At 52.1% G+C, this 23,215-nt stretch overlaps 2 protein-coding genes across 2 annotated transcripts; both read right to left on the reverse strand.

The window, feature by feature from the left end:
* Positions 1-5,085: 5,085 nt before the first annotated feature.
* On the reverse strand, positions 5,086-11,462 carry Fut6b (alpha (1,3) fucosyltransferase 6B). Its single transcript, NM_001244087.1, is given in 2 exon segments — positions 5,086-6,606; positions 11,286-11,462. A coding segment is annotated over 1 exon segment (1,089 nt). The 5' UTR covers positions 6,595-6,606; positions 11,286-11,462; the 3' UTR covers positions 5,086-5,505.
* Positions 11,463-13,242: 1,780 nt separating this feature from the next.
* Positions 13,243-14,675, reverse strand: Fut6a (alpha (1,3) fucosyltransferase 6A). The gene has a single exon (NM_001244088.1). The coding sequence runs from the start codon at positions 14,670-14,672 to the stop codon at positions 13,584-13,586; it is 1,089 nt and encodes a 362-aa protein (NP_001231017.1). The 5' UTR covers positions 14,673-14,675; the 3' UTR covers positions 13,243-13,583.
* Positions 14,676-23,215: the final 8,540 nt, after the last annotated feature.

Here is a 23,215-nt window from a genome sequence, read left to right on the forward strand (position 1 = left end):
ACTATCACACATCGGACACACCCTGCCTGGCATGTCTCAGCATGCACAGTCCAGAACTGAGCAGCAATGTTAGAGACATTTCTGCACTAGGAGCTGTGAAAGCCAGCCGACAGGGTGGGGACTTCCTGGTCAGTCCCAGCTTAATTTCTCCATGTCTTGTGCTTGTGGTGTCTTCAGCAATAGGATCTCACTATCTAGTCCTGGCATAGAAGCAACAGCAGCAGCCACAGCCTTTATGTTTGTGGGGCCTCGGGGCCTTCCTGGGCCAACAGCTCACAGAGAGGGAGCCTTCAGCACTGACATCTGTAGGTGGATTTTTTTGTTCCGCCTGTTAGCTCCCAAATAGCCAAATGGAGACTTCTTAATTGTAAAAGGCTCTGCTGATAGCTTAGGCTTGTTACTAACTAGCTCTTACAACTTAAATTAACCCATTTTTTTTAAGTCAGTCTACCTTTTGTCTCGTGTCTTTGTTACCTTAACTCTGTACTGCCCGTGCTGTTTCCTCTTGATGGCTGGCAACTCCCCATGTCTTTGCCCTTCTTCCCAGCATCCTCACTGCCCTGAAAATCCTGCCTAGCTATTGGGTGCTTTTTATTAAACCAATCTGAGTGACAAAGCTCCACAGTCTACAAAAAGATCATTCCACAACAGGGCTCTCCATTCAGTAACCTGCCTTTGGAGAGTGTCCCATTCCACCCACACAGGGTTCTTTCTGGATTTAAATTCTTAGCTATTCTCTTAAAGACCATTTTTGCCTCCTATTAACTGAGGCCCGGCAAAGCTGTGAGACAGGTGGGAATGCTGTTGCACCTGGATGTCTCTCTGATGATTCTCCAAATTCATGAGACACTCAGGTTGTCATTTTGACATCTATATAACTAACAATCGTGCCCCGTGGATGGACAGGACACCGCAACATCCCATATTAACCAGTGGGGTCTCAAACATAATTTCTATGAGGCTTTCGGAGTCCCCTGTCATCAGTGCTCAGCAGTGTCAGGTGATCCCAGAAGCTCACAGTTCAGGAGATATCTAAAGTGGAGCAGAAGCCAGGTCTAATATGGCACAGGAAAGGGTCTATCCATCTGTACCAGTTGCTTCCTGCACAGATCACAGTTGGTTGTGAGCATGAACTGGAACCCTCTGTCGTGCTCTGAACCTGTGTCCTGGAGCCTCCCTACATTTCTCCATGTCTGATGAACTTGGGGTTGGGGGCGGGGCTGACTGAATCCACTCAGACCTGCCAAGGGCCAAGGGAGACCAAGTTCCTGCAGGCTCCCAAGGCATCCCTTGGTCATGCTGGCCCCAGATTGGCACAGTGGACATAGCTTAATCGTCTTAACCCAAGCTGTTCTATCAGGATGTCTTCTGCGAGCCTTCCAGAGGCTCCTCGGCACACAGTGTGACTTTGTCCATCAGTTCTTCCCTAGGAACTCCAGTGGACACAGGACAGATGCCTCTCAGCTTTCCCACTTTCCATGTCCTCTCGGTTGCTCTCTCACTATACAGACGCTCTTTACACGCTAGTCTAAGACACTCAGACCTTTCAAAGCCTTTCCTACTTTATAAAGATCCTGTCGCCCCAACCAGCTGAGGTCCCCAAGGACCTGGAGTGCACTGCACAGCCTTTTCTTTAACTGTGCTGTGAACACGGTTCACATGCAGCCTCTCTTATCTCTAGTTCCCTTCATAGCATCTGCTCTCCTCTATGGTCCCCCTGATATTTGTGGGGACTCCAGCTGGAGACAACCAGCTATTCCTAATGACTCTGAAAAGCTAGCCCACCAGTGACTGATTCCCTCACCCTGTCTGAAGTTACACAGCCTTTGCCTTAAGGAGGGAGGGGAAGTCACATGACTCAGTTTCCCTTTCTCCACTGCAGAGTGGTCCCTCTGCACCATGGCTGGGCTGCAACAGGCTCTACTGTTGCTTGTTTAAAAGCCTCCACCAATTGTAGCAGTGCAGATGCTGAGATTCTGGACTGTGATTAATGTCCCATCAGAATGCTGGATCCTTTTTTTCTCTTAAATGTCGGACCTGTGGGGTATCTTCTGTTGCTTTTCAATGTTCTCTTCCTCACTCTGTGTCTCTCCACAGGTTCCAAGGTCTTGGAACCCAGGAAGGGCTTTCAAGCACAGGCCTAACTTGTGATCTTTCCCTCTGGCTGCCGAGCCCTAAGAAGCCGCAGGCCTTTGCCCCCATCTCTTCCCCTCGTTTCTCTAATTCACTTGCCAGGTCCGAGGCTAACAAGGAGGATGCTGCTGCATCTCCCCTTGCTGTGATTGCTCCTTTACACAAACAACTTCCTGCTTGGCACCATCTCCACCCCAGGTGCATCTCTAAGCACTCAGAACTGCAGCCTGGCAGCCTCTGCTGCTGCTGCCAAGCTCGACCCTCATGCTAATCTTAAGACTACAAAATTTGCTGTAACCCTTTAGGTGTCTTCTGGGCATCTCCGAATTTCTGTAGAGGACCCCACTCATCAAGCAGGCAAGTCACCTTATTCCACACAGAGGAACCCTGGGATGCTCCCTCTCACACTCCTGATCCTGATGGCTTGGGGTGAGTTCCACACAGCTGCCACCACAGCACACCAACATACAACACCCAGGGAGGAACAGCCTACCGGAGTCTCCCCCAAAATGTCTGCCTCTCAGGCTGATTGGCCTCAGTGGCATGCCTTGCCACCCACAGCCTACACCATGCGTTCACTCCTCCCCAACTCAGTTTTGGTTATGCCGTGGTCCTCTTCAGGTGGGAATGTTCTATGACTCGAAAGACTTTCCTGGGGACATGCAACACACCCTGCTACTTACCTGAGTAGGAAGCCCACGACAGACCAAAGTATGGACACCCCCAAAGACCTGCGTGGTGAACCATGAGCTTTACTGGGGTCACTGCCAAGCATATGGGTAAGGGGAGACAGCTGTGTCACCAAGGCCCACCCCAGCATGGGTGACAGCTCACAGAGCTGGGAACCTGGAGTGCACTTCACAGCCTGCTGGCCACACAACAGGCTGGAGAGCATCCCTCAGCTGATTGGAGCCTCTTCCAGGCATCTCAATTTCCTGAGGGGACCCTCAGCTTTTATTGCTCATTCTGGCTAAGAGGAGCCTAGTGAAACTTGTTGGTTTCAGGGACTTCCTGAAGCTGTTTTCCTTACCTTCCTGCTTAAGGAGACACTATGCAGGCTGTAATGTTTCACCTGGAGGGCATTGCTGCAAGGAAGCTTTGATCCCAGCTTGCTATGACCCTGGCATCTGAAGACACCTGGGTTGGGGGTTGAGCGGTGTCTGTCCATGCCCAGCTTTCTCAGTGATCATTGGGCTGAAGACAGATGCACCCCTGCCCCAGTGGCCCAAAGTGGGGGCTCCCAAGGGCATTCCCCTCTTCATCCAGTCAACTCAGGAAGACCTCCCAGGTGTCCTGCAGGACATACTGCTGCCCCAGCCTGTGGGTGTTCTCTGTGGGTGAACGATTGGGGCCACACCCCTGCCCCAGAGCTCTGTGCAGACACCCCAGTTTCTTGAGACATGCTGATTGAGGAAATGGATTTCCTACTCCTTGATGGTGGCCAAGAGGCCAGAACCCCCACATGCTGTGGAAACCCCTTAGTGAATGTTCCTGATCTCAGTTTCCCCAATGTGGTCAGATCATGGAGCCTCAGAGTTGGCCTGAGAATCCAAAACTGTTCTCTCTGAGTCTCCCTTGCCCAGGTAGGTGTGTGTCCCCAAGCCCACCCAGGCCTGAGGGGACCTTGGCCTCCTTTCTCCCACCCACTTCCAACATGCCAGCCGCAGAGTGGGGTGGAACCTACCAGGAGATGGAAACGTAAACAGAGCATCTCCCACAGCCTCAGCTCCGCACCCAGGCTGGGGAGCCACACAGGGCCACCCGCATGGCTGAGGCTCCCGATCACACCCACTCCCACTCTATAGTTGTTGCCAATGGTCTCCAGGAACCCAGGATTGCCTCCAACTCTCTGTGTAGAGGAGGGAGACTTGAAGTTGTCATTGTCCCGCCTCTACCTCCCGGGTGATGATGACACCATCACCCCCAGCAGGGCACCAGTTCTCCCCAGCCCTGTGTGCTTTCTCCTTGAAGGTGGACACTGGCCTGACCTTTGACCCTTCCCTAATTTCCTGCTCCAAAACCTTGGCCAAGTCACCCACCTGGTGTGCCGGGCAGCCTGTCCCCTTGCTAGTGTCATCTCAGCCTGACCTGTACATCTTCCTGGAATTCACCCAGGGGACATCAGCTCTGAGAGACGGCAAAGCTGGCAGCTGACACAGACACGGAGAGCATGGGCTGAGGCTGGCAGTCATCTGAAGTTACTCTCCACCATGTGTTTCGAAGCAGAGTCTCTCACTGACCACGCAGCTGCCAACTCAGTCAGACTGACTGCCCAGCGAGCCCTGGGGCCACTCTTGTCTCCAGCTCCCAGCACAGGGTTTCAGTCATGTACCGCCACGCATGACATTTTATATGGGTGCTGTGGATCTGAGATTCAGATCCCTTTGCATGTAATAGTGTTGACAATGTCCTAGAACAGCCCCCAGTCCCTCTCCTCCAGAGTGACAACCACAGATGTCACCAGGCATTGTTTGAGCATACCCCCGGCGAAGGACACAGTCACCCTGGATGAGATTCATAGAATAAGGTCTCAGGTCAGTTCTTGCAATGCTCCCATCTGGATATCTGTGATACTGTCACACCCCAGCCTCCACAGGGATAGTTGTGTGATAAAGACCAAAACTGGGGCAGACCCACCACCCACCAGTTACTCTGAGCAGAGTGTGCTGGGAGCTGGTATGTCTTTTTTTTTTTTTTTTTTTTTTTTTTTTTTTTTTCTGAAACAGGGTTTCTCTGTGTCTTTGGAACTAGTTCCTTTTTTGTTGTTTTTTGTTTGTTTGTTTTTACGAGACAGGGTTTCTCTGTGGCTTTGGAGGCTGTCCTGGAACTAGCTCTTGTAGACCAGGCTGGTCTAAAACAGAGATCTGCCTGCCTCTGTTTCCTGTGTGCTGGGATTAAAGGCGTGCGCCACCACCACCCAGCCAGGTATGTCTTAGTTAGGGCCTCCATAGCTGTGCTAAAATGCCATGATGGCTAAGTAACTTTAGTTTTATTTCAGCTTACATTTCTCAGTCACACTCCATCATTCACAGAGTCAGGCAGGAACCTGGAGGCAGGAGCTGAGGCAGAGGCCACTTACTGAATTGCTCCCCATGGCTTGCTCAGCCTGCTTTCTTATAGAACCCAGGACAAGCAGCCCAGGGATGGTACCACCCACAGTGAGCTGAGGCCTTACCATCAATCACTAATTAAGAAAATGCCCTGCAGGTCAATCTGGTGGTGCCATTCTCTCAATTGTGGCTCCATCAACCCACATGACTCTAGTTTGTATCAAATTGAAATAAAACTACCCAGCACGATAGAGCACAACACAGGGGCAACAGAGGATGAATTTTGAGTGGGACACTGCCTGCAGGACTCTGGCCAGCCACCTCAGTGGAACCAAGAGGCCACACTGTGGACCGTCTGGTACCTCTGGTCCCACTGCAGCTGCCTGCATGCCTGGCAGAAGGCAAGGGCCATGCTAGACAAGCGAGGCCTGAGCGTCTCCCTCCAGCGGAAGTAGCGCTGGTAGCTCTGGCTGTCCTTGTCTAGCTTCTGCAGGTACTGAGCCAGGTCTGCTGGGCTCTCAAAGTCATCCACGTGGATGAAGGCATCAGGGGGCAGGAAGCGTTCATAGTTCTTCCTGCTGGGCCCCAGGACCACGGGCACAGCCCAGGCCTCCAGAGCATTCTTCCACAGCTTCTCTGTGATGTAATCTGGGTGAAGTGAGTTCTCAAACGCCAGGTAAAACTTGTATCTGGCCAGCGTCCCCATCATGTCCCCTCGGGAAAGGGGCATATGTCCTCGGCCATACACGTCCACATGGAGGTGACTCTGAAGCTTCTGATAGTACAGCACCCGAGCCGACTTGGGGTTCCAGTTGGACACAGCCCAGGCCACCAGGTCAGTCTTGGCAGACATGTTGACCTGGGTTTGGACTGGAGGCTCTGCCCACGGCTCCAGCCAGCCATAGGGTGTGAAGATGTCAGAGTCGCTGCGATAGGACATGGTTAGGTTGAAGTGTCCATCCAGGGCTGACAGCCTGCTGCAGTGGCTGGGTGACTCCAGGCTGAACCACACCCAGCGCTGGCCTGGCGGCCTCGGCTGACTTGGCAGCAGTGACCTGGGGTTGGGGCTGATTTCTCGGTGGTGGAAGATGACTGCATCTGCTTGGGGGTACAAGCTCCGGTTGACAGTCATCTGGCAGTCGGCGGTGCCTGGGAGCATCTTGGAACAGGGGTACAGAGTCAGTGGGCTGTGGAAGGGCCATGTCCACAGTAAGATGAGGAAGGGTCTGGGGACAGGGGTAGTTGGGGTGGAGGCTGGTCCTGTGGAGCTATCAGGAGCTGGGGGGCCGGGTTGGTCATGGGATACTCGGATGTAGGAGAAGAAGCACAGAGCAAACAGCAGCTGCAGCAACAGCCCTATGAGGCATGGACGCCAGGGACACTGTCCCTTGGCTGCTCGGGGCGTATCCATGGCCTGGGGGATCTGGAATGAGAGGAGAAGGCAGAGCAGGTCACTGGTCATCCTTGTGGAAAATGACCAAATTAACACTCCACATTTTTTTTTGAGACAGAGTTTCTCTGTGTAGCCCTGACTGTCCTGGAACTTGATCTGGAGACCAGGCTGGCCTCGAATTCACAGAGATCCACCTGCCTCTGCCTCCCCAGTGCTGGGATTAAAGGCGTGTGCCACCATGCCCAGCACTCCACATTTTTAAAAATCTTTCAGTCAAGGTCTCTTGTAGCCCAGGCTACCCTCCATATCTATATATATATATATATATATATATATATATATATATAGCCTAGGATGTCCTTGGCTTCTGTTTTGTTTCCCTCAGCCTGGCACTTGATTGGATGTGGTAGACACATATATATTCCAAGAAATTGAGAGGCAGAAGCAGGTTGATCTCTGTGAGTTTGCAGTCAACCTAGTCTACAGTGAGTTCCAGTTTAGCCTGCGCTATAGAGTAAGACCTTGTCTCTAGAAACAAAATCAAGAAATTCTGATGTTTTCATCGTGTTCTGAAAAACATTTGAAAATAAAAGTGAAAGCATAATATGATTTTTGACTCCTGTGCAATAGAGGGTTTAAAACCGTGGGTGCTTTGAAAAATGCAGGGCGCCCCCATGATGTCACTGGTCACTCTGGGCACCATGGGCTGCTCATACATTGCTCATCAGGCCACTAATGCTGCAAGTGTAACTTCAACTCCAGGGGACCCAACCCACACATACATGCAGACAAAACACCAATGTATACTAAACAAATCTTTAAAAAAGAAGAAGAAGAAATATAATTGCCAAGTCCCAGGCCCAGTCACAGATGGGGACTAGTGGAGTACTTTTATGAGCTTGGGCATATCCAAGATAATGAAGAAAACCCCACAACTCCCGAGATGGCACACCACATGCAGCACTTGCCAAGGGAGGACATGGGTCCCATCCAAGGCCATCCTCAGCTGCAGAGTGGGTTTGAGGCCAGACCCAGACTCAAAGACAATTGGGAAACCAAATCTAAAAAAATCACAGAAAAAAGCCAGGCTTTTTCTAAAAATTAGAACTTTTCAAACTGAAAATGTTTCTCCATAAAACCAACTTTTGCTGTTTTTTATAAGCCCATTTATTTGGATGGTAAACATCATCCAAAGAGACATGTTTCCTAGAGCATAAAAACGCAGCAAGGCTCCTGAGGGCTCTAGGAAAGAAGAAACCTGAGGGCAGCAAAAGGCTCAGCCTGCTGGGAATCCATGGGTCCCACATGGGAGAACAAAACCAAAACCTGCTTCTGACTTCTGCCCTCCATGAGCATGTACACATGCACACTTATAGGTGCATATATATACACACATATACACAGTTACACACACACTCATACACAATCACACATACAAACAAACACACATGAATAGACACAGGCACACACAATAAATAAACGTACTAAAAAAAAAAACAAAAACCTAAAGTAGTGTGCACTAGCCGGTTAATAACTTTCTCTGTGGGTCACACGTGGGAATATTGCTGTGGGTCTGTTGACTATGGTGCAGTTTGGGGAGCTGAGAAACTTCTGGAGACAGACAGACAAGGTCAGTTGCTGGTCACAACCTCATTGCCATATTGTTCCTAGAGTTTTCCTTTCCTTCTGTCAGGGATGGAACTCAGGGTTTGGAGGAAGTAAGAGCAGGTAGTGGGGGATGAGCCCTGCCCCTCACTGGGGGATTCTAGGCGGGGCTCCACCCCAACCATGGCCCCAGCCCCTCACTGGGGCATTCTAGGCGGGGCCCCACACCAACCACAGCCCCAGCCCCTCACTGGGGAATTCTAGGCAGGGGTGTTACTGTGCCTGTCTAAAACACCAATAGTGTAATAAAGAGCTGGATGGCCAATATCGAGGTTGGAGAGAAGGATAGCTGGAGCTGGCAGAGAAGATAAATATGAGGAGAAATCTCAGAGAAAAAAGCTCTGAGAACGAGAGAGGAAGTTGGAGTACTTCAGGGGCCAGCCATCCAGCTACACAGCCAGACATGGAGTAAGAAAGAAAGAAAAGATATACAGGAATAGAGAAAGATAAAAACCCCAAGGCCAATGATAGATGGGATAATTTAACAAAAGCTGGCAAGAAACAAGCCAGGCTAAGGCTGAGCATTCATAACTAAGAATAGGCTTCCATGCATGATTTGTTTGGGAGTTAGGTGGTGGGCCCCCCATAAAACAAAAAGAGTAAAACATCACACAACACCTCATTGGGAAATTTGAGGCAGGACCCCGCCCCTGACCATGACCCCAGCCCCACACATGGGTTCTGTGCTGGAATACTCTAAGTTACACACATGGTGAACCCTCATACTTGTGGATATGGATTTTTGGGCATTTTAAAAATCTCTTGTGAGATGGGCGGTGGTGTCTCACGCCTTTAATCCCGGCACTTGGGAATCTGTGGTAGGTGGAGCTCTGTGTTTGAGGCCAGCCTGTCTACAGTGTGAATTCCAGGACAGCCAGGGCTACACAGAGAACCTGTGTCTCAAAAAAACAAAAATAAATAAGTAAATAAAACTCATGTGTGAGTGTCTGCATTGGTGTGTGCTGTGATCATGGGAACAGGGTCACAAAAGTGTTGGATCTCTGGGTTACAGGCAGCTGTCAGTGCTGGAACCAAACTTAAGTCCTCTTCAGGAGCACTGTAATTACCTAGCCCCTGACATGTTAGCTTTATCAGGTCGTCTCTGTAGTGCGGGCTGACCGTGAACTCCTGATTCTCCCCAAGTGCTGGAATGACAGACATGCACCACGACATGACACCACACACACACACACACACACACACACACACACACACACACACACACACACACACAGGTCTTTTCTGTTTGATTATTTTTTAAGACATGATGTGGTGGTTTGACAGAAAATGTCATCTATAGTGAGTGGCACTATTAGGAGGTATGGCCTTGTTAGAGTAAGTATGTCTCTGTGGGGTGGGCTTTGAGGTCTCCTAAGCTCAAGCTACTCCTAGTGACACAGTTCCCTTCCTGCTGCCTCCCGATCCAGAGGTAAGAACTCTCAGGTCCATCTCCAGCACCATGTCTGTCCCATGCCACCATCACAGGATGACAATGGGCTGACCCTCTGAACTGTAAACCAGCCCCAATTAAATGTTTTCCTTTACAAGAGTTGCCATGGGAGGGGGGGTGGAGAGATGGCTCAGAGATTAAGAGCACTGATTGCTCTTCCAGAGGTCCTGAGTTCAATTCCCAGCACCCACATGGTGGCTCACAACCATCAGTTATGAGATCTGGTGCCCTCTCCTGGTGTGCAGATATACATGGAAGCAGAATGTTGTATACATAATAAATAAAATCTTAAAAAAAAAAAAAGCCGGGCGTTGGTGGCGCACGCCTTTAATCCCAGCACTTGGGAGGCAGAGGCAGGTGGATCTCTGTGAGTTCAAGGCCAGCCTGGTCTCCAGAGCGAGTGCCAGGATAGGCTCCAAAGCTACACAGAGAAACCCTGTCTCGAAAAAACAAAAACAAAAACAAAACAAAACAAAACAAGAGTTGCCATGGTCATGGTGTTTCTCACAGCTATAAAATCCTATCTAAGACTAGACTTCAACTTAGGGAACCATCCTGCCTCGGTCTCCCAAGTGTTTCTATGTTGGACATACTGTTATACGCCTTCACTCCCAGCACTTGGGAGACAGAGACAGGCAGAGCTCTGAGAGTTCGAGACCAGCCTGGTCAACAGAGTGATTTCCAGGTCAGTCAGGGCTACACAGAGAAACCCTGTCTCAAAAAATGTGTGCATGATATGGGGTGTATGGAGGTCAGGGGTCAACTTTGAAAAGTCCCCTGTCTGCTCCACCTTCATGTGGAGGGCTCTGCACCTTGCCTGGCCAAATAGTAGAGCTGGCCCTAGTGGTTTGAGTATGGACCTGGAGACCTGAAAGCAGGGATCTGACTCAGTTTCCCAGGCTGTCACCACAAGTGCCTTTGCCCACTGAGCCACCTATGGCCCCACTTGGCTTTTCGTTTTTAAGGATTTTTTTTGGGGGGGGCGGGTTTCGAGACCGGGTTTCTCTATGGCTTTGGAGCCTGTCCTGGAACTCGATCTTGTAGACCAGGCTGCCCTCAAACTCCCCGAGATCTGCCTGCCTCTGCCTCCTGAGATTAAAGGCGTGTGCCACCACTGCTCAGCTTGTTTTGTTTTGTTTTAAAACAGGACTTCTCTGTTTTTGTAGCTTGGCTGAGCTGGAACTGGCTATGTAGACCAGGCTGGACTCAAACTCACAGAGATCTACCTGCCTCTGTTTTGGAGGATTCAAAACAAAACGAAAGGGTCATTCCATTCCAAACTGCCCTTGGCAAACTTCTCCCAATCCTCCTGCCTCAGCTTTTCAAGTGTCAGGGCGAGAGGCATGTGCTACCGAGCCTACAAAAGGGAAAGAGACACCCCCTCCTAGAGAAGACACCCTAAGTCCGACTAGACAGGAGATGGAGAGAGGGCAGGGGTAACAGCAGCCATACTGGGGTCCAGATACAGGGAGGTCGACGTCAAGATGGGGGCAGGGTGAAGGAGAGACTGGGAGCGGGGGCCTAGGCTGACACAGGAGGGCGAGCGCACACTGCAGGGGGGTGGGGGAAGGATGCAATCTGGGGATTCCCTCACCCCTGAATCCTGTCTCCTTTGCTCCTTCTGCAGGCCAAGCTCTACTGCAGGGTAGCAGAGATGCGGGCAGACATCCGACAACATCTCCTTGGGCTGGCAGTGTCTCGGCGTCAGCGCCTACAGGCGGTGCACGTGCAGGGAGTAGGTGCACGTGCAGGCCACCAGGGTGGGTCACAGACAGACCCATCTGCGCCTGCGTGCAGGCCTTGCCCTCCAGCCTCAGCTCTGCGATTGGGGGAGCAGGCCAATGGCGGGAGTGAGAGGCTCCTAGTGTCCTAGGAGAAAAGGGGAAGCAGGTGGGAGAACAGACGCTGCAGCCATGGTTCAGTGCGTGCTGCGTCTGTTCTGCGAGCACGAAGACCTGACTTGGATCTTCAGGCCCGCGTGAAAAGCTGCAAGTGGCGACACAGGACGATAGCCATGGGGCAGGAGGCACTGGGGCCCTGGGGATGGCAGGATCCGGGAACTGGCGGCAGGGGGGCACTCCCAGAAGGAGAGAGTACCAGGTGCAGCCCCACCCCCCTCCTCTGCCACATCAGGGTTGGTGCGTGTGCACCAGCAGGTCACTCATGCAAGAGACCACATGGGCAGAGAAGACGAAAGGCTGAGGCTGGGTGCAGTGACGCCGGCCGGGGTGGAGTGGCACGGGCCTGTCACCCGAGCATTCAGGAGGTATGGGTAGCAGAGGTCCGTGGCCTAGTGTGGCCGTATCTCGAGTTCTGGGCGCACCCGAGACTGTCTCAAATCAAACCCCAACGAAGATGTGGAGGGGCCGGTGATGCCATCCTCACCTGTGCTCATCCGTGCCACCCGTGACAGATATGGGTGGAGGACAGAACCGTTATGCTGGTCCAGTCTGAGGTCTGAGTGGATCCTGGACCTCCACACGGGACTGGCTCCCTGGGGCCCTGTCTGTCTCCTTCCACCGGCTAAAAATAACTTGCTGCCCACCTCTGAGTGGGGGCAGGTCTGGGGCGGATGCCAGCACCATCCAGCCCAAGCCAGCGCCTACCAGGCACAGTGGGGGTCCCCAAGGACCTGGGTCCTGTAAACCTAAAGCCTTGGCTGGGAGTGGAAGGACAGGGTGGGGTGTACCATGGGCTGGGGTGTGGGTGTCGCTGCCTTGGTGCACCTTGACCCCTGGAAGGCCTGTAGGTGCCAGGCATTATTAGGTTCCCAGAGATGGGGTCTGTGTCCCACGAAGTGTGAGGGTGCTTTGATCCCAGCTTGCTATGACCCTGACATCTGCAGACACCCGGGTTGGTGTCTGTCCCTGGCCAGTGATCATTGGGCTGAAGACAGATGCACCCCTGCCCCAGTGGCCCAGAGAGGGGGCTCCCAAGGGCATTCCCCTCTTCATCCAGTCAACTCAGGAAGACCTCCCAGGTGTCCTGCAGGACATACTGCTGCCCCAGCCTGTGGGTGTTCTCTGTGGGTGAACGATTGGGGCCACACCCCTGCCCCAGAGCTCTGTGCAGACACCCCAGTTTCTTGAGACATGCTGATTGAGGAAATGGATTTCCTACTCCCTGATGGTGGCCAAGAGGCCAGAACCCCCACATGCTGTGGAAACCCCTTAGTGAATGTTCCTGATCTCAGTTTCCCCAATGTGGTCAGATCATGGAGCCTCAGAGTTGGCCTGAGAATCCAAAACTGTTCTCTCTGAGTCTCCCTTGCCCAGGTAGGTGTGTGTCCCATGCTTGGGGAAGCAGCCTCCCACCCAGGCCTGAGGGGACCTTGGCCTCCTCTCTCCCACCCACTTCCAACATGCCAGCCGCAGAGTGGGGTGGAACCTCCCAGGAGATGGAAACGTAAACAGACCGTCTCCCACAGCCTCAGCTCTGCACCCAGGCTGGGGAGCCACACAGGGCCACCCGCAAGGCTGAGGCTCCCGATCACACCCACTCCCACTTTGTGCTCAAGCACCAGGGAAGGACACACACATGGTCACCCTGAGTGAGACTGACAGAATAAGGTCTCATCTGGATCACTGTGACAGTACCACATCCCTGCAAGCACCTCAGACGTTACTTATGTCGTGCACCAGGAGCAATTGAGGCAGACCCACCACCCACCAGTGGGAGAGGGTGGGGCTCTGGGAAGTAGAGTGTGTCAGCAGCAGGGTCTCTCGATACAGCTCAGGCTTCTGGGAACTCACATCCCCAGTGAGCAAAGATGAAGACCCCAGAATCAAGGCTCTGAGCAGCTGAGATGCTCATCAAGGGAGTGTCTAGCACCAGGGGCGACAGAGGATGACTTTCGAGTGGGACACTGCCTGCAGGACTCTGGCCAGCCACCTCAGTGGAACCAAGAGGCCACACTGTGGACCGTCTGGTACCTCTGGTCCCACTGCAGCTGCCTGCATGCCTGGCAGAAGGCAAGGGCCATGCTAGACAAGCGAGGCCTGAGCGTCTCCCTCCAGCGGAAGTAGCGCTGGTAGCTCTGGCTGTCCTTGTCTAGCTTCTGCAGGTACTGAGCCAGGTCTGCTGGGCTCTCAAAGTCATCCACGTGGATGAAGGCATCAGGGGGCAGGAAGCGTTCATAGTTCTTCCTGCTGGGCCCCAGGACCACGGGCACAGCCCAGGCCTCCAGAGCATTCTTCCACAGCTTCTCTGTGATGTAATCTGGGTGAAGTGAGTTCTCAAACGCCAGGTAAAACTTGTATCTGGCCAGCGTCCCCATCATGTCCCCTCGGGAAAGGGGCATATGTCCTCGGCCATACACGTCCACATGGAGGTGACTCTGAAGCTTCTGATAGTACAGCACCCGAGCCGACTTGGGGTTCCAGTTGGACACAGCCCAGGCCACCAGGTCAGTCTTGGCAGACATGTTGACCTGGGTTTGGACTGGAGGCTCTGCCCACGGCTCCAGCCAGCCATAGGGTGTGAAGATGTCAGAGTCGCTGCGATAGGACATGGTTAGGTTGAAGTATCCATCCAGGGCTGACAGCCTGCTGCAGTGGCTGGGTGACTCCAGGCTGAACCACACCCAGCGCTGGCCTGGCGGCCTCGGCTGACTTGGCAGCAGTGACCTGGGGTTGGGGCTGATTTCTCGGTGGTGGAAGATGACTGCATCTGCTTGGGGGTACAAGCTCCGGTTGACAGTCATCTGGCAGTCGGCGGTGCCTGGGAGCATCTTGGAACAGGGGTACAGAGTCAGTGGGCTGTGGAAGGGCCATGTCCACAGTAAGATGAGGAAGGGTCTGGGGACAGGGGTAGTTGGGGTGGAGGCTGGTCCTGTGGAGCTATCAGGAGCAGGGGGGCCAGGTTGGTCATGGGATACTCGGATGTAGGAGAAGAAGCACAGAGCAAACAGCAGCTGCAGCAACAGCCCTATGAGGCACGGACGCCAGGGACACTGTCCCTTGGCTGCTCGGGGTACATCCATGGCCTGGTAGTCCTACAAAGAGAGGGGAATAATAGGAACGTGAGGTGCCACCATTACCATTCATGGTCATTTGAAAATTTCAGAAGGGTCTCTTGTAGCCCAGGCCGACCTCTAATAGCTATGTAGCCAAGGATGACGTTAATGCCTGGCCTCTCTGGCCTCCATCTCCGGGTATGTGCCACCCTGCCCAGCTAAATCTTGATAGAAGTTGTTATCATTTCCTATGTGACAGATGATAGAACTCAAAGGATTTCACAGCAAAGAACCAGAGACCCAAGGACCTGACCCCGTGGGCCCTCTCCTCCTCCATGCTGGGAGAAATGGCCCTCTACTTGGGTAGGGGTCCCAAGGAAAGGGTGCTCTCTGTTCCCAGCTGGACTCCACTTTTTCCCAGTCTCTTCAACTTCAGGGAATACAGAGCTTCACGTTCCTATTATTCCCCTCTCTTTGTATTCTAGCTCACAGAAGTTTCTAGAGTTTTGATTCTAGGATACTAGCTCAAAGGAATAAGATGGTAAGGTCTGAGGCTGTGTAAGAGGTCCCACCTTCATCCAAAGATGAAACTTTCAGGGACTTCTGCTCTTTGGAACCATCTGTCTTACAAAGGGGAAACTGAGGCTCAGAGAGACAGACATGCATCTAGCCATGTACACTCAGTCACCAATAATCCAGATGGACCATTCCCCCTGTCTCAACTTTCCCCCACTTACCAGTTGGCACCCCAATCCACAGACAGCCCAGATCTATAGGATGAGGGGATGCCATCTTTGGGTGCCTTCTACTAGGAGACTGCAAAGCCCTTTCAGCATGGGTGTTGGGAACTGCACAGGGTCCCATTCCCAGCTTCTTCACAGCAGGCGGCTCACAACCACCTGTAACTCCAGCTCCAGGAGACCCAATGCCCCCTGCTGGCCTCTGCAGGCACTGTACTCATGTGCACATACAGGAAAAAATAAAATATGCGTCAAAACCAGCAACAAAACAGCAGGGACAAAAGAAAGAATTAAAAAGAAACACGGACTGGAGAAATGGCTCAGCAGTTAAGAGCACTGGCTGCTGTTCTAGAGGATGTGTGTTCAATTCCCAGCACCCATATGGCAGCTCACAGCTGTCTGTAACTCCAGTTCCAGGGCTTCTAACACCCTCACACTGACATTCCTGCAGGTGAAACACCAATACATGTGAAAATGAATGAATGAGTAAGTGAATGAATGAATGAATAAGAAACACAGGTGTTGGGCACTCCTGCCAGGAAGAAATTCCAGATGAAGGCTGGGCGTTGGTGGCACAGCATTTGGGAGGCAGAGGCAGGTGGAGCTCTGTGAGTTTGAGGCCAGCCTGGTCTACAGAGCGAGTGCCAGGATAGGCTCCAAAGCTACACAGAGAAACCCTGTCTCAAAAAAACAAAAAACAAAAAAACAAAACAAAACAAAACAAAAACAAAATGAGAGAGAGAGAGAGAGAGAGAGAGAGAGAGAGAGAGAGAGAGAGAGATGAAAACGTTGCTCTTTGGATTTTTCCTCTTGCTGCCTGTTCTGCCCAGGTTCTGTCTTTGGGATTTGACCCTGAACTGTCCTTGCATTCCCCTGTCTTTTTGCCTTAGCCAGTGGCCACACTGTGCAGGGAGGGGCAGGAGCACTGAGCAGTGTGCTCACAGGGGCACTCTTTTAAATGACTGTTTGACTGACAGACAGGTCACACTATGTAGCCCAGGATGGTCTTGACTTCCCCAAGTAACCTTTAGAGGACAGACTGGAGAACAAAGGAGAGTCAGATACATCTACACAGAGCCCAAGATACTTTTCTTAGAAAAATGAGAAATTCCACTTTCCTGGAATGGAACAAAAGTCAGTAAAAACAAAGCAAGCAATGAAAGAGAGGGAAACCCCCATAACCACAACCTGGCATGGTAATACTCGTCATCCCTGCACTCCAGAAACTGAGGCATGAGGATGGAGCATTCTGGCTAACCTGGACCCTATCTCAGAACAAACAAAATAGAGGACAAGAGGGGTGAGGACTGTGGGCAGCGCTCGCCCAGCACAGGGAGCCCTGGGTTCTGACAACAAAGATAGGCATGTCAGAAGTAGAAGCAGGACAATCAGGAGTCAGGGTCAGCCTTGGCTACATAAGAGGTTGGAGGCCAGTGTGGGCTTTGTGAGACTCAGAAAGAAACAACAGCAACAGAAGACACAAGCAGACACAGCCACGTCTGGGTTCATCCCTTCTTTGTTGTGTGAGGAAGACAAACAGGTGCAAGTCCATACATGTGGACTGTACGATTTCCAGTCCAGCCCTAGGTCAGGGAAGGTTTAAATTCCCCTAACTCTGTCCCTGGAAAGTCAGGGACACTCTCCCTGCTCCAGAAACCCAGACCCACCGTGCTGCTTTGAGCCACAGACCTTCCCCATAGGTCCTGGACCGGTCCCGGCTGTAACAAGAATAAAAAGTAAGCAAGCTAAGGGTAGACTAGAGGAAGGACTAAAGTTAAGGCTAAAGAGGTGTATCCCCAGAGAGGTGCTCCAGAGTCAAGCAAGCGAGATGGTCCTCCCAAGTGGTCTTACCTGGATCAGGAAGCAGCCACAGTCAGAGCTGGTCAGCCCCAGCTCCTTCACAGGATGCTAATGATTAACTGAAAGGGAAGAAGGAAGTGGATTGCAATTGTCTCCTTTATTCTTCCTTCAGGTGGCCCAACCCATTGTCAGGCCTACCCCAGACACTCGCATCAGCCTCCCAATGAATGATGCCCTAAATTTAGGTCTCACCTATGCCTTTGACTGAGACTGAATGGCTTAAAGCTGGCCTCTGAATCAGTGCCTCAGAGGTGTTGGTTCCCTAATAGAGAGAGTGCCAACGTGGGCACTCAGGGCTCCCTGGTCCCTTGTTTTCTGAATGAAAAAGAGGGAGGTTGGGGGCCTGTGCAAAGGTCCTGGGGCACCCAAAGCCCTGAGTTCTTTTAGCAACTGTGGAAATGTGATGAGGGTATATCTTTTTTTTTTTTTTCGAGACAGGGTTTCTCTGTGGCTTTGGAGGCTGTCCTGGAACTAGCTCTTGTAGACCAGGCTGGTCTTGAACTCACAGAGATCCACTTACCTCTGCCTCCCGAGTGCTGGGATTAAAGGCGTGTACCACCAACGCCAGGCCGAAGGTCTATCTTTACGACAGCTGATGATGGAGCTGGAGGGGTCACAAAGTCACCCTCTAGCACAGGGCAACAGGGAGCCATAGAGTCATCGGGCAGAGGGATGACTCATGGGCTTGTGGTTTCAGTCACTGTCCCAGGCAGAAGCAGAGGCTATGGTGCAGGAAGGTCATGAATTTGTGACTGTAAAACCATCATCTCCTTCCATGAGTTCTCCTGTCTAGCAGGGAAACTTCTTTCCCTCTCCTGGTAGATGGAGAATGTTCTGGCAAGTTAGTATTTTAATCAGAATCCATCTCCTCTTGGGGATGGAAACGGCAGGTTGAAGTCTTCGTTCTACCAAGTCTCCCTGCTCTATGTCACCCAGTGTCCTGCCATGCCAGGTTGGTGGGTGTCCCGGGGAATTGGTTCCCTGAAGGAGGTGGCTGCCCTCTCTGTGACTGGATTTGTCTGTGACTCTTTATAAAGAATGACTTATGGGCATACTTTCTGATTTATCAACCTTAATGTCACTGTGTCCTTGGCATGAGGCCAAGCCCTGGGTGGGTGAGTTTTGGACTCTGTACAGCCTCCATGTATAGGTACCTCTTCCAGGAAGCCTCCCAGGGCTAACTCCCCTGTCCTTCAGTTGGATTTTCCAGCTTTCTGAGTTCTCTGAGTGTATGAAGGCTCAGGCTGCTTCTCCTGACTGAGCTAAGGAGGGTAAGACAGAAGGGCCAGGAGATGTAGATCATATTTCACAGAATAAAATGAATCATTTAATTATTTATTTATTTATTTAGCATTTTTTGAGACAGGTTTCTCTGAGTAGCCTTGGCTGTCCGGGATCTAATTCTGTACACCAGTCTGCCTCTGTCTCCCAAGTGCTAGGATTAATGGTGTGTGCCACCTGGGACCAGTATAAATAAAATATATTCTAAAAGCAGGTCTCCAGTGGAGGGCCGGAGGGCCCTTGTCATTTAACATGGGCCTATTGTCTGTATGTGTGGTTGTGGCTTTGAGCCTGACTTTTGGCAGCCAGAGCTGGCTCTGTTTCCAACTTCTACAGCACAGCGTGCTGACCCAAAATCTAGCAGCAGGCCTCTTGGTTGATGTTTGATTTCTAGATGTCTCCAAAAGCCACAAGGGGAGCTTGCTGTCCCAGCATGCCTTACTGCTCCAGAGTGGTGTGGTGGCCTCCATGTATACCAACTGACTCTGGCAGTAATGGGCTCACTCTCATCTGACCCATGGCCAGATGGATTGTGGGGGTGGCGCTGGGGAGCCTCACACACCAGCACCCAGGTGTGAGAGCCCCTGAAGTCCCTGGAGCAAGAGGCATCCATCCATCAGCAGGTCACTGTGGGGTGTGGGTTGAGGTGGGACGCAGCAGGCCCAGGGGCTGGCAGGAATTTTCCACACTCCTAAGCCCAACCTGCTGAGCCTTCTGGAGGCTGGAAGCCCCTGGGTGCAGCCCAGCATGGTGATGAAGGTCAGACCACCAGGTTGGTGGCACAGTGATGCTCCCAGGGGCAGTACCACAACACTAGACTGAGCCCTGATCCTCAGTTGAGTCTCTGACCCCAGGCTGAGCCCTGATCCTCATTTGACTCCTGATCTTGGGCTGAGCCCCAACTCTAAATCTCAGTGGCAGATAAGGGAAGTTGGGGTTCAGAACTCCTGTTCCATTTTACCCCTTATAACCCCTCCCAGAGAATTCCATCTGTCCACAGGGACCAGGAATGACCCTGCAATCCTGTGTATGTACGCATGTATACGTGTGTGGGCGTGTGTGTGTGTGTGTGTGTGTGTGTGTGTGTGTGTGTGTGTGTGTGTGTGTGCATGCCTAGAAATGACCCGCAGCCCTGTGTGTGTGTGTGTGTGTGTGTGTGTGTGTGTGTGTGTGTGTGTGTGTGTGTGTGCGCGTGTGTGCAGGACTGGAAATGAACCAGCAGTCCAGTGTATGTGTGTGGCCTCGGCTGACCACCTCATTGTTCTACCTAGTTTTCTGAGGGTTTCGCTGGCATCAACTCCCCAGTTCAGATGGGCTGTTTGACCGGTGAGCCCCAGGGATCCCCCTGTGTCCTCCTCCCCAATGCTGGGTTACAGGTGCACACCACTAAGTGCAGCTTTCTCTGTGGATTCTGGGGATTCAAACTCAGGTCCTCATGCTTGGATGGCAAGCACCCTGCCTGGAGTCGTCCCCTAACCCTTTGATGGCAGAAAGCACCTTGAGATCTGGTCTTGCTTCACACACACCTCCCCTGAGCTCCTGCTCCCCTTCAAGCCACCTCAGCCACCTCTGTATATACCTAAAAACCACTTTATATACCTATAAACTTTTATACCTATAAACCACCCATTGTGTAGTGTCCTTTTCAGAAATGTTTGTACTGCCTGATCTTCCTGGTCCCCACCTTGGTCACACACCTAGGCAAACTAGCCAAGGGCTGGAGAGGGGCAGAGGGACCAGCCACTGACATGACAGGGCCAGTCGATGGGACCAGGGCACCCCTGTTCAGGGACTGGGGACCATCATTCCTCCTGAGAGTGCTGTGGACCCAGAGACTTCTTCTGACCCTCTCTGAGCAAGAGACTCCATTGCTTAGAAGGGTCCTCTGGAAGTCCCTACCCCAGGCTCAGGGCCAGCTTGGACCAGCTTCTGGGATGGGGTGAGGCCATCCACATGTTCTGAGAGTCTTTGCTCTCCTCAGGCCCCAGATTACAAGCCTGCTAGGGCTTTCATCCTTGAGGCCTTGGGGGGCTGTAATGGTGGAGGGGTCTGCTTCCAGGCTGGGGAATGTTCACCACCCTATGATTCAGGGTGCAGGGGAACAGGGCTCTCAGGCCTATGCCTGTCCCCCATAGACCCAGTACCTGCTGTTTCTCTACTCTTCAAGCAAGCCCTAGTCATGGCCTCCTGAGCCCCTCCCTGCATGCCTGGAGCCAGGTGTTCTGTGTGGGTGGCTCAGGAGCCATGGGTACATAGGAGCTGGCTCAGGCCCGGGGTCACTGGTGGGCCTTTCAGAGCACCCCAGACTCCCCACGTTGTAGGCTGTCAGGGGCTCCTTCTGTCTTCCCACCTGGGCAAGATGGAAGTGTACCTCTGGCTTCCCTGTGTATTCACTGTGAAGGTGGGGAAACTGAGGCTCAGCGAGCTCTTGAAAGTCACCACCAACCCAACCCATTCTTCCATGGTGTTTTTTTTTTTTTTTTTTTTTCTTGTTTTTGGATTTGTTTATTATAGGGTCTCAATGCGTAGTCCTGGTTGTCTTGGAACTCTGTAGAGCAGGCTGGCCTGGAACTCACAGAGATCCACCTGCCTCTGTCTCCTGAGTGCTGGGATTAAAGCCACCACTGCCACCACTGCCCTGCTCCCTACGCATTCTTGAGAGTAGCAATTCCCCCAGACCCAGAGTGTTCTAGAACACTCCAGAAATCCTCATTTACAGTCCTAACCTTGCAGCCCCTAACAGGTGGATCTGTGCTGAAACCCGGGTCCATCTGACCTCAGGTCTCTTGGCTTTGGGGTACAAACCTGTCTCTGGAAGCTGTGACATTGGGGGTGATCCCAGCACTTCTCTGAACCTACCCTGCCTGGCCTGCAAACAGAAACAGAACCTGTGCCAGCGAGGTCTGTGGGGATGGGGGGAATTTGTAATTATCCATCTATGAAGGTCTTCACATATCTTTCTACAGAATTGTGAGCATAAGCCAGAAAACACCCCTCAGTGTCCCCACCTATATCACTTTTAAGAACTTGGCCTGGTGGGATGATGGTAGCACACGCTTTTAATCCCAGCACTCAGGAGGCAGAGGCAGGCGGATCTCTGTGAATTCGAGGCCAGCCTGGTCTACAGAACCAATTCCAGGACAGCCAGGGATACACAAGTGAGACCCTATCTAAATAAATAAATAAGAGCTCAGCCTCACCCTGCATCCCATCCCTCCAGGGCTGGGGGTGGTGGAATGCAGCCAGAGTCCGGGAAAATCCAGGTGACAGAAACCTGGCATGGCCTCGCCACCCGCCCCCGGCCTGTCCTCACCTGGGGCCCCTGGCACGTCGGGGTCTGCCTGCCTTGGCACCCCAACCCGGCCAGGTTCACACAGCTTAAGTTTCAGCTGTGGTGGGTGAAGAGGCGGGCCAGGCATGCCTGATTTCCAATTTCTGGAAATAAATAAATGTCACCAGGCCATCTTTTGTCAAGTACAGGAAAGAAATTAAAAAAAAAAAAAAAAAAAAAAAGCCCCTTGCCAAGGAGTGTGAGAAGAAACAAGACCTTGTAGGTGCTGGGCGGCTGGCAGAGAAAATTCCAGAGGCTGTGCATGGCCAGAACAAAGGGGCCTTTCTCTCTGGCAGGTTTTGGGGAGTCGAGGTATGGTGGTTTGAAAAGTTAAAAAAAAAAAGTCAAGAATTTTGCCAGAAGGCTGTGAGGAAGTGAGGAAGAGGTTAAAAAGCACAGGGTTTTTTTTTGTTTTTTCTTTCTTTCTTTCTTTCTTTTTTCAGGGCTTTTATTTGGGGGACTTGATTTTTCTAGGACACCTGTCCCACACTTGGGTAAAAGAAAAAAAAGCTAGAATGTCATGTCAACAACCTGGGCAACGGGCCCAGCGCCACGGGGGAGCTTATGGAGATGCCACGCGCTGAAGACACTCTGGAATTTGTCCCCATCCGCCCTGCCGTCCCATTAGCATTCTCTAGAGAGCCATAATTTCCCCTCCCTGGACTCTCAGAATGTTCCGGAAGCCCTCATTTACAGCTGGAATCCACCTGCCAGCTACTGAGACTCAGCAAGCCCAGCTGCGGTCCTCAGGCCTGTCACCTCCCAATTCGGCACGGTGACAGGGAGGAGAGCTGGGTCTGAGGTCCCTGAGTTTCCTCCCCTGTGGCTCAGCTCCAGGTTGCCTGGGGAAGGATGTAGAGGTGACAGGCTGTCAGTCATCGAGTAGGTCTGCTCCAGTGTGCACACAATTGTGTCCTTAAGTTCCAGACCCTCCCAGGACCCGCGGCATCTTCAGTGTTCTGACCCCAGGACATTTGCGCATGCCCCAACATGCGCCTCACCTTTCTGCAGGGCCTGAGGTTCACTGGATAGAGCACTCACCCGGCATGCTTTTGGGCCTCGGGGTCCATCCCCAGCTACAAAGCAAGCTGGAGGCCAGCCTGGGCTACGTGAAACCCAACCCACACAGGGAAATTATCCTCTCTCTCTCCTCTGTGTCTGCGCCTCCCCGGGTTGCATCCTAGTCCGCCATTTATCCTAGCTTGCCCATCTCGACGGCCCCTTTGTCCCCTGACAGAATTGGAAATATACTGAACAAACGAATGAATGGATGAATGGATGGATGAACGAATGATTGGACGAATGAATGAATGAGTGAATGGGTAGCCAAAGCTCTATTCCAAAACTTCCCTGCCTTG

Source organism: Cricetulus griseus, chromosome 5 (genome assembly GCF_003668045.3).
Source record: "Cricetulus griseus strain 17A/GY chromosome 5, alternate assembly CriGri-PICRH-1.0, whole genome shotgun sequence".
Classification (NCBI taxonomy): domain Eukaryota; kingdom Metazoa; phylum Chordata; class Mammalia; order Rodentia; family Cricetidae; genus Cricetulus; species Cricetulus griseus.

What these genes read in the sequence shown, in the direction of transcription:
- Fut6a (NM_001244088.1), bottom strand. Translation starts at nt 14,672, where the DNA reads ATGGATGTACCCCGAGCAGCCAAGGGACAGTGTCCCTGGCGTCCGTGC.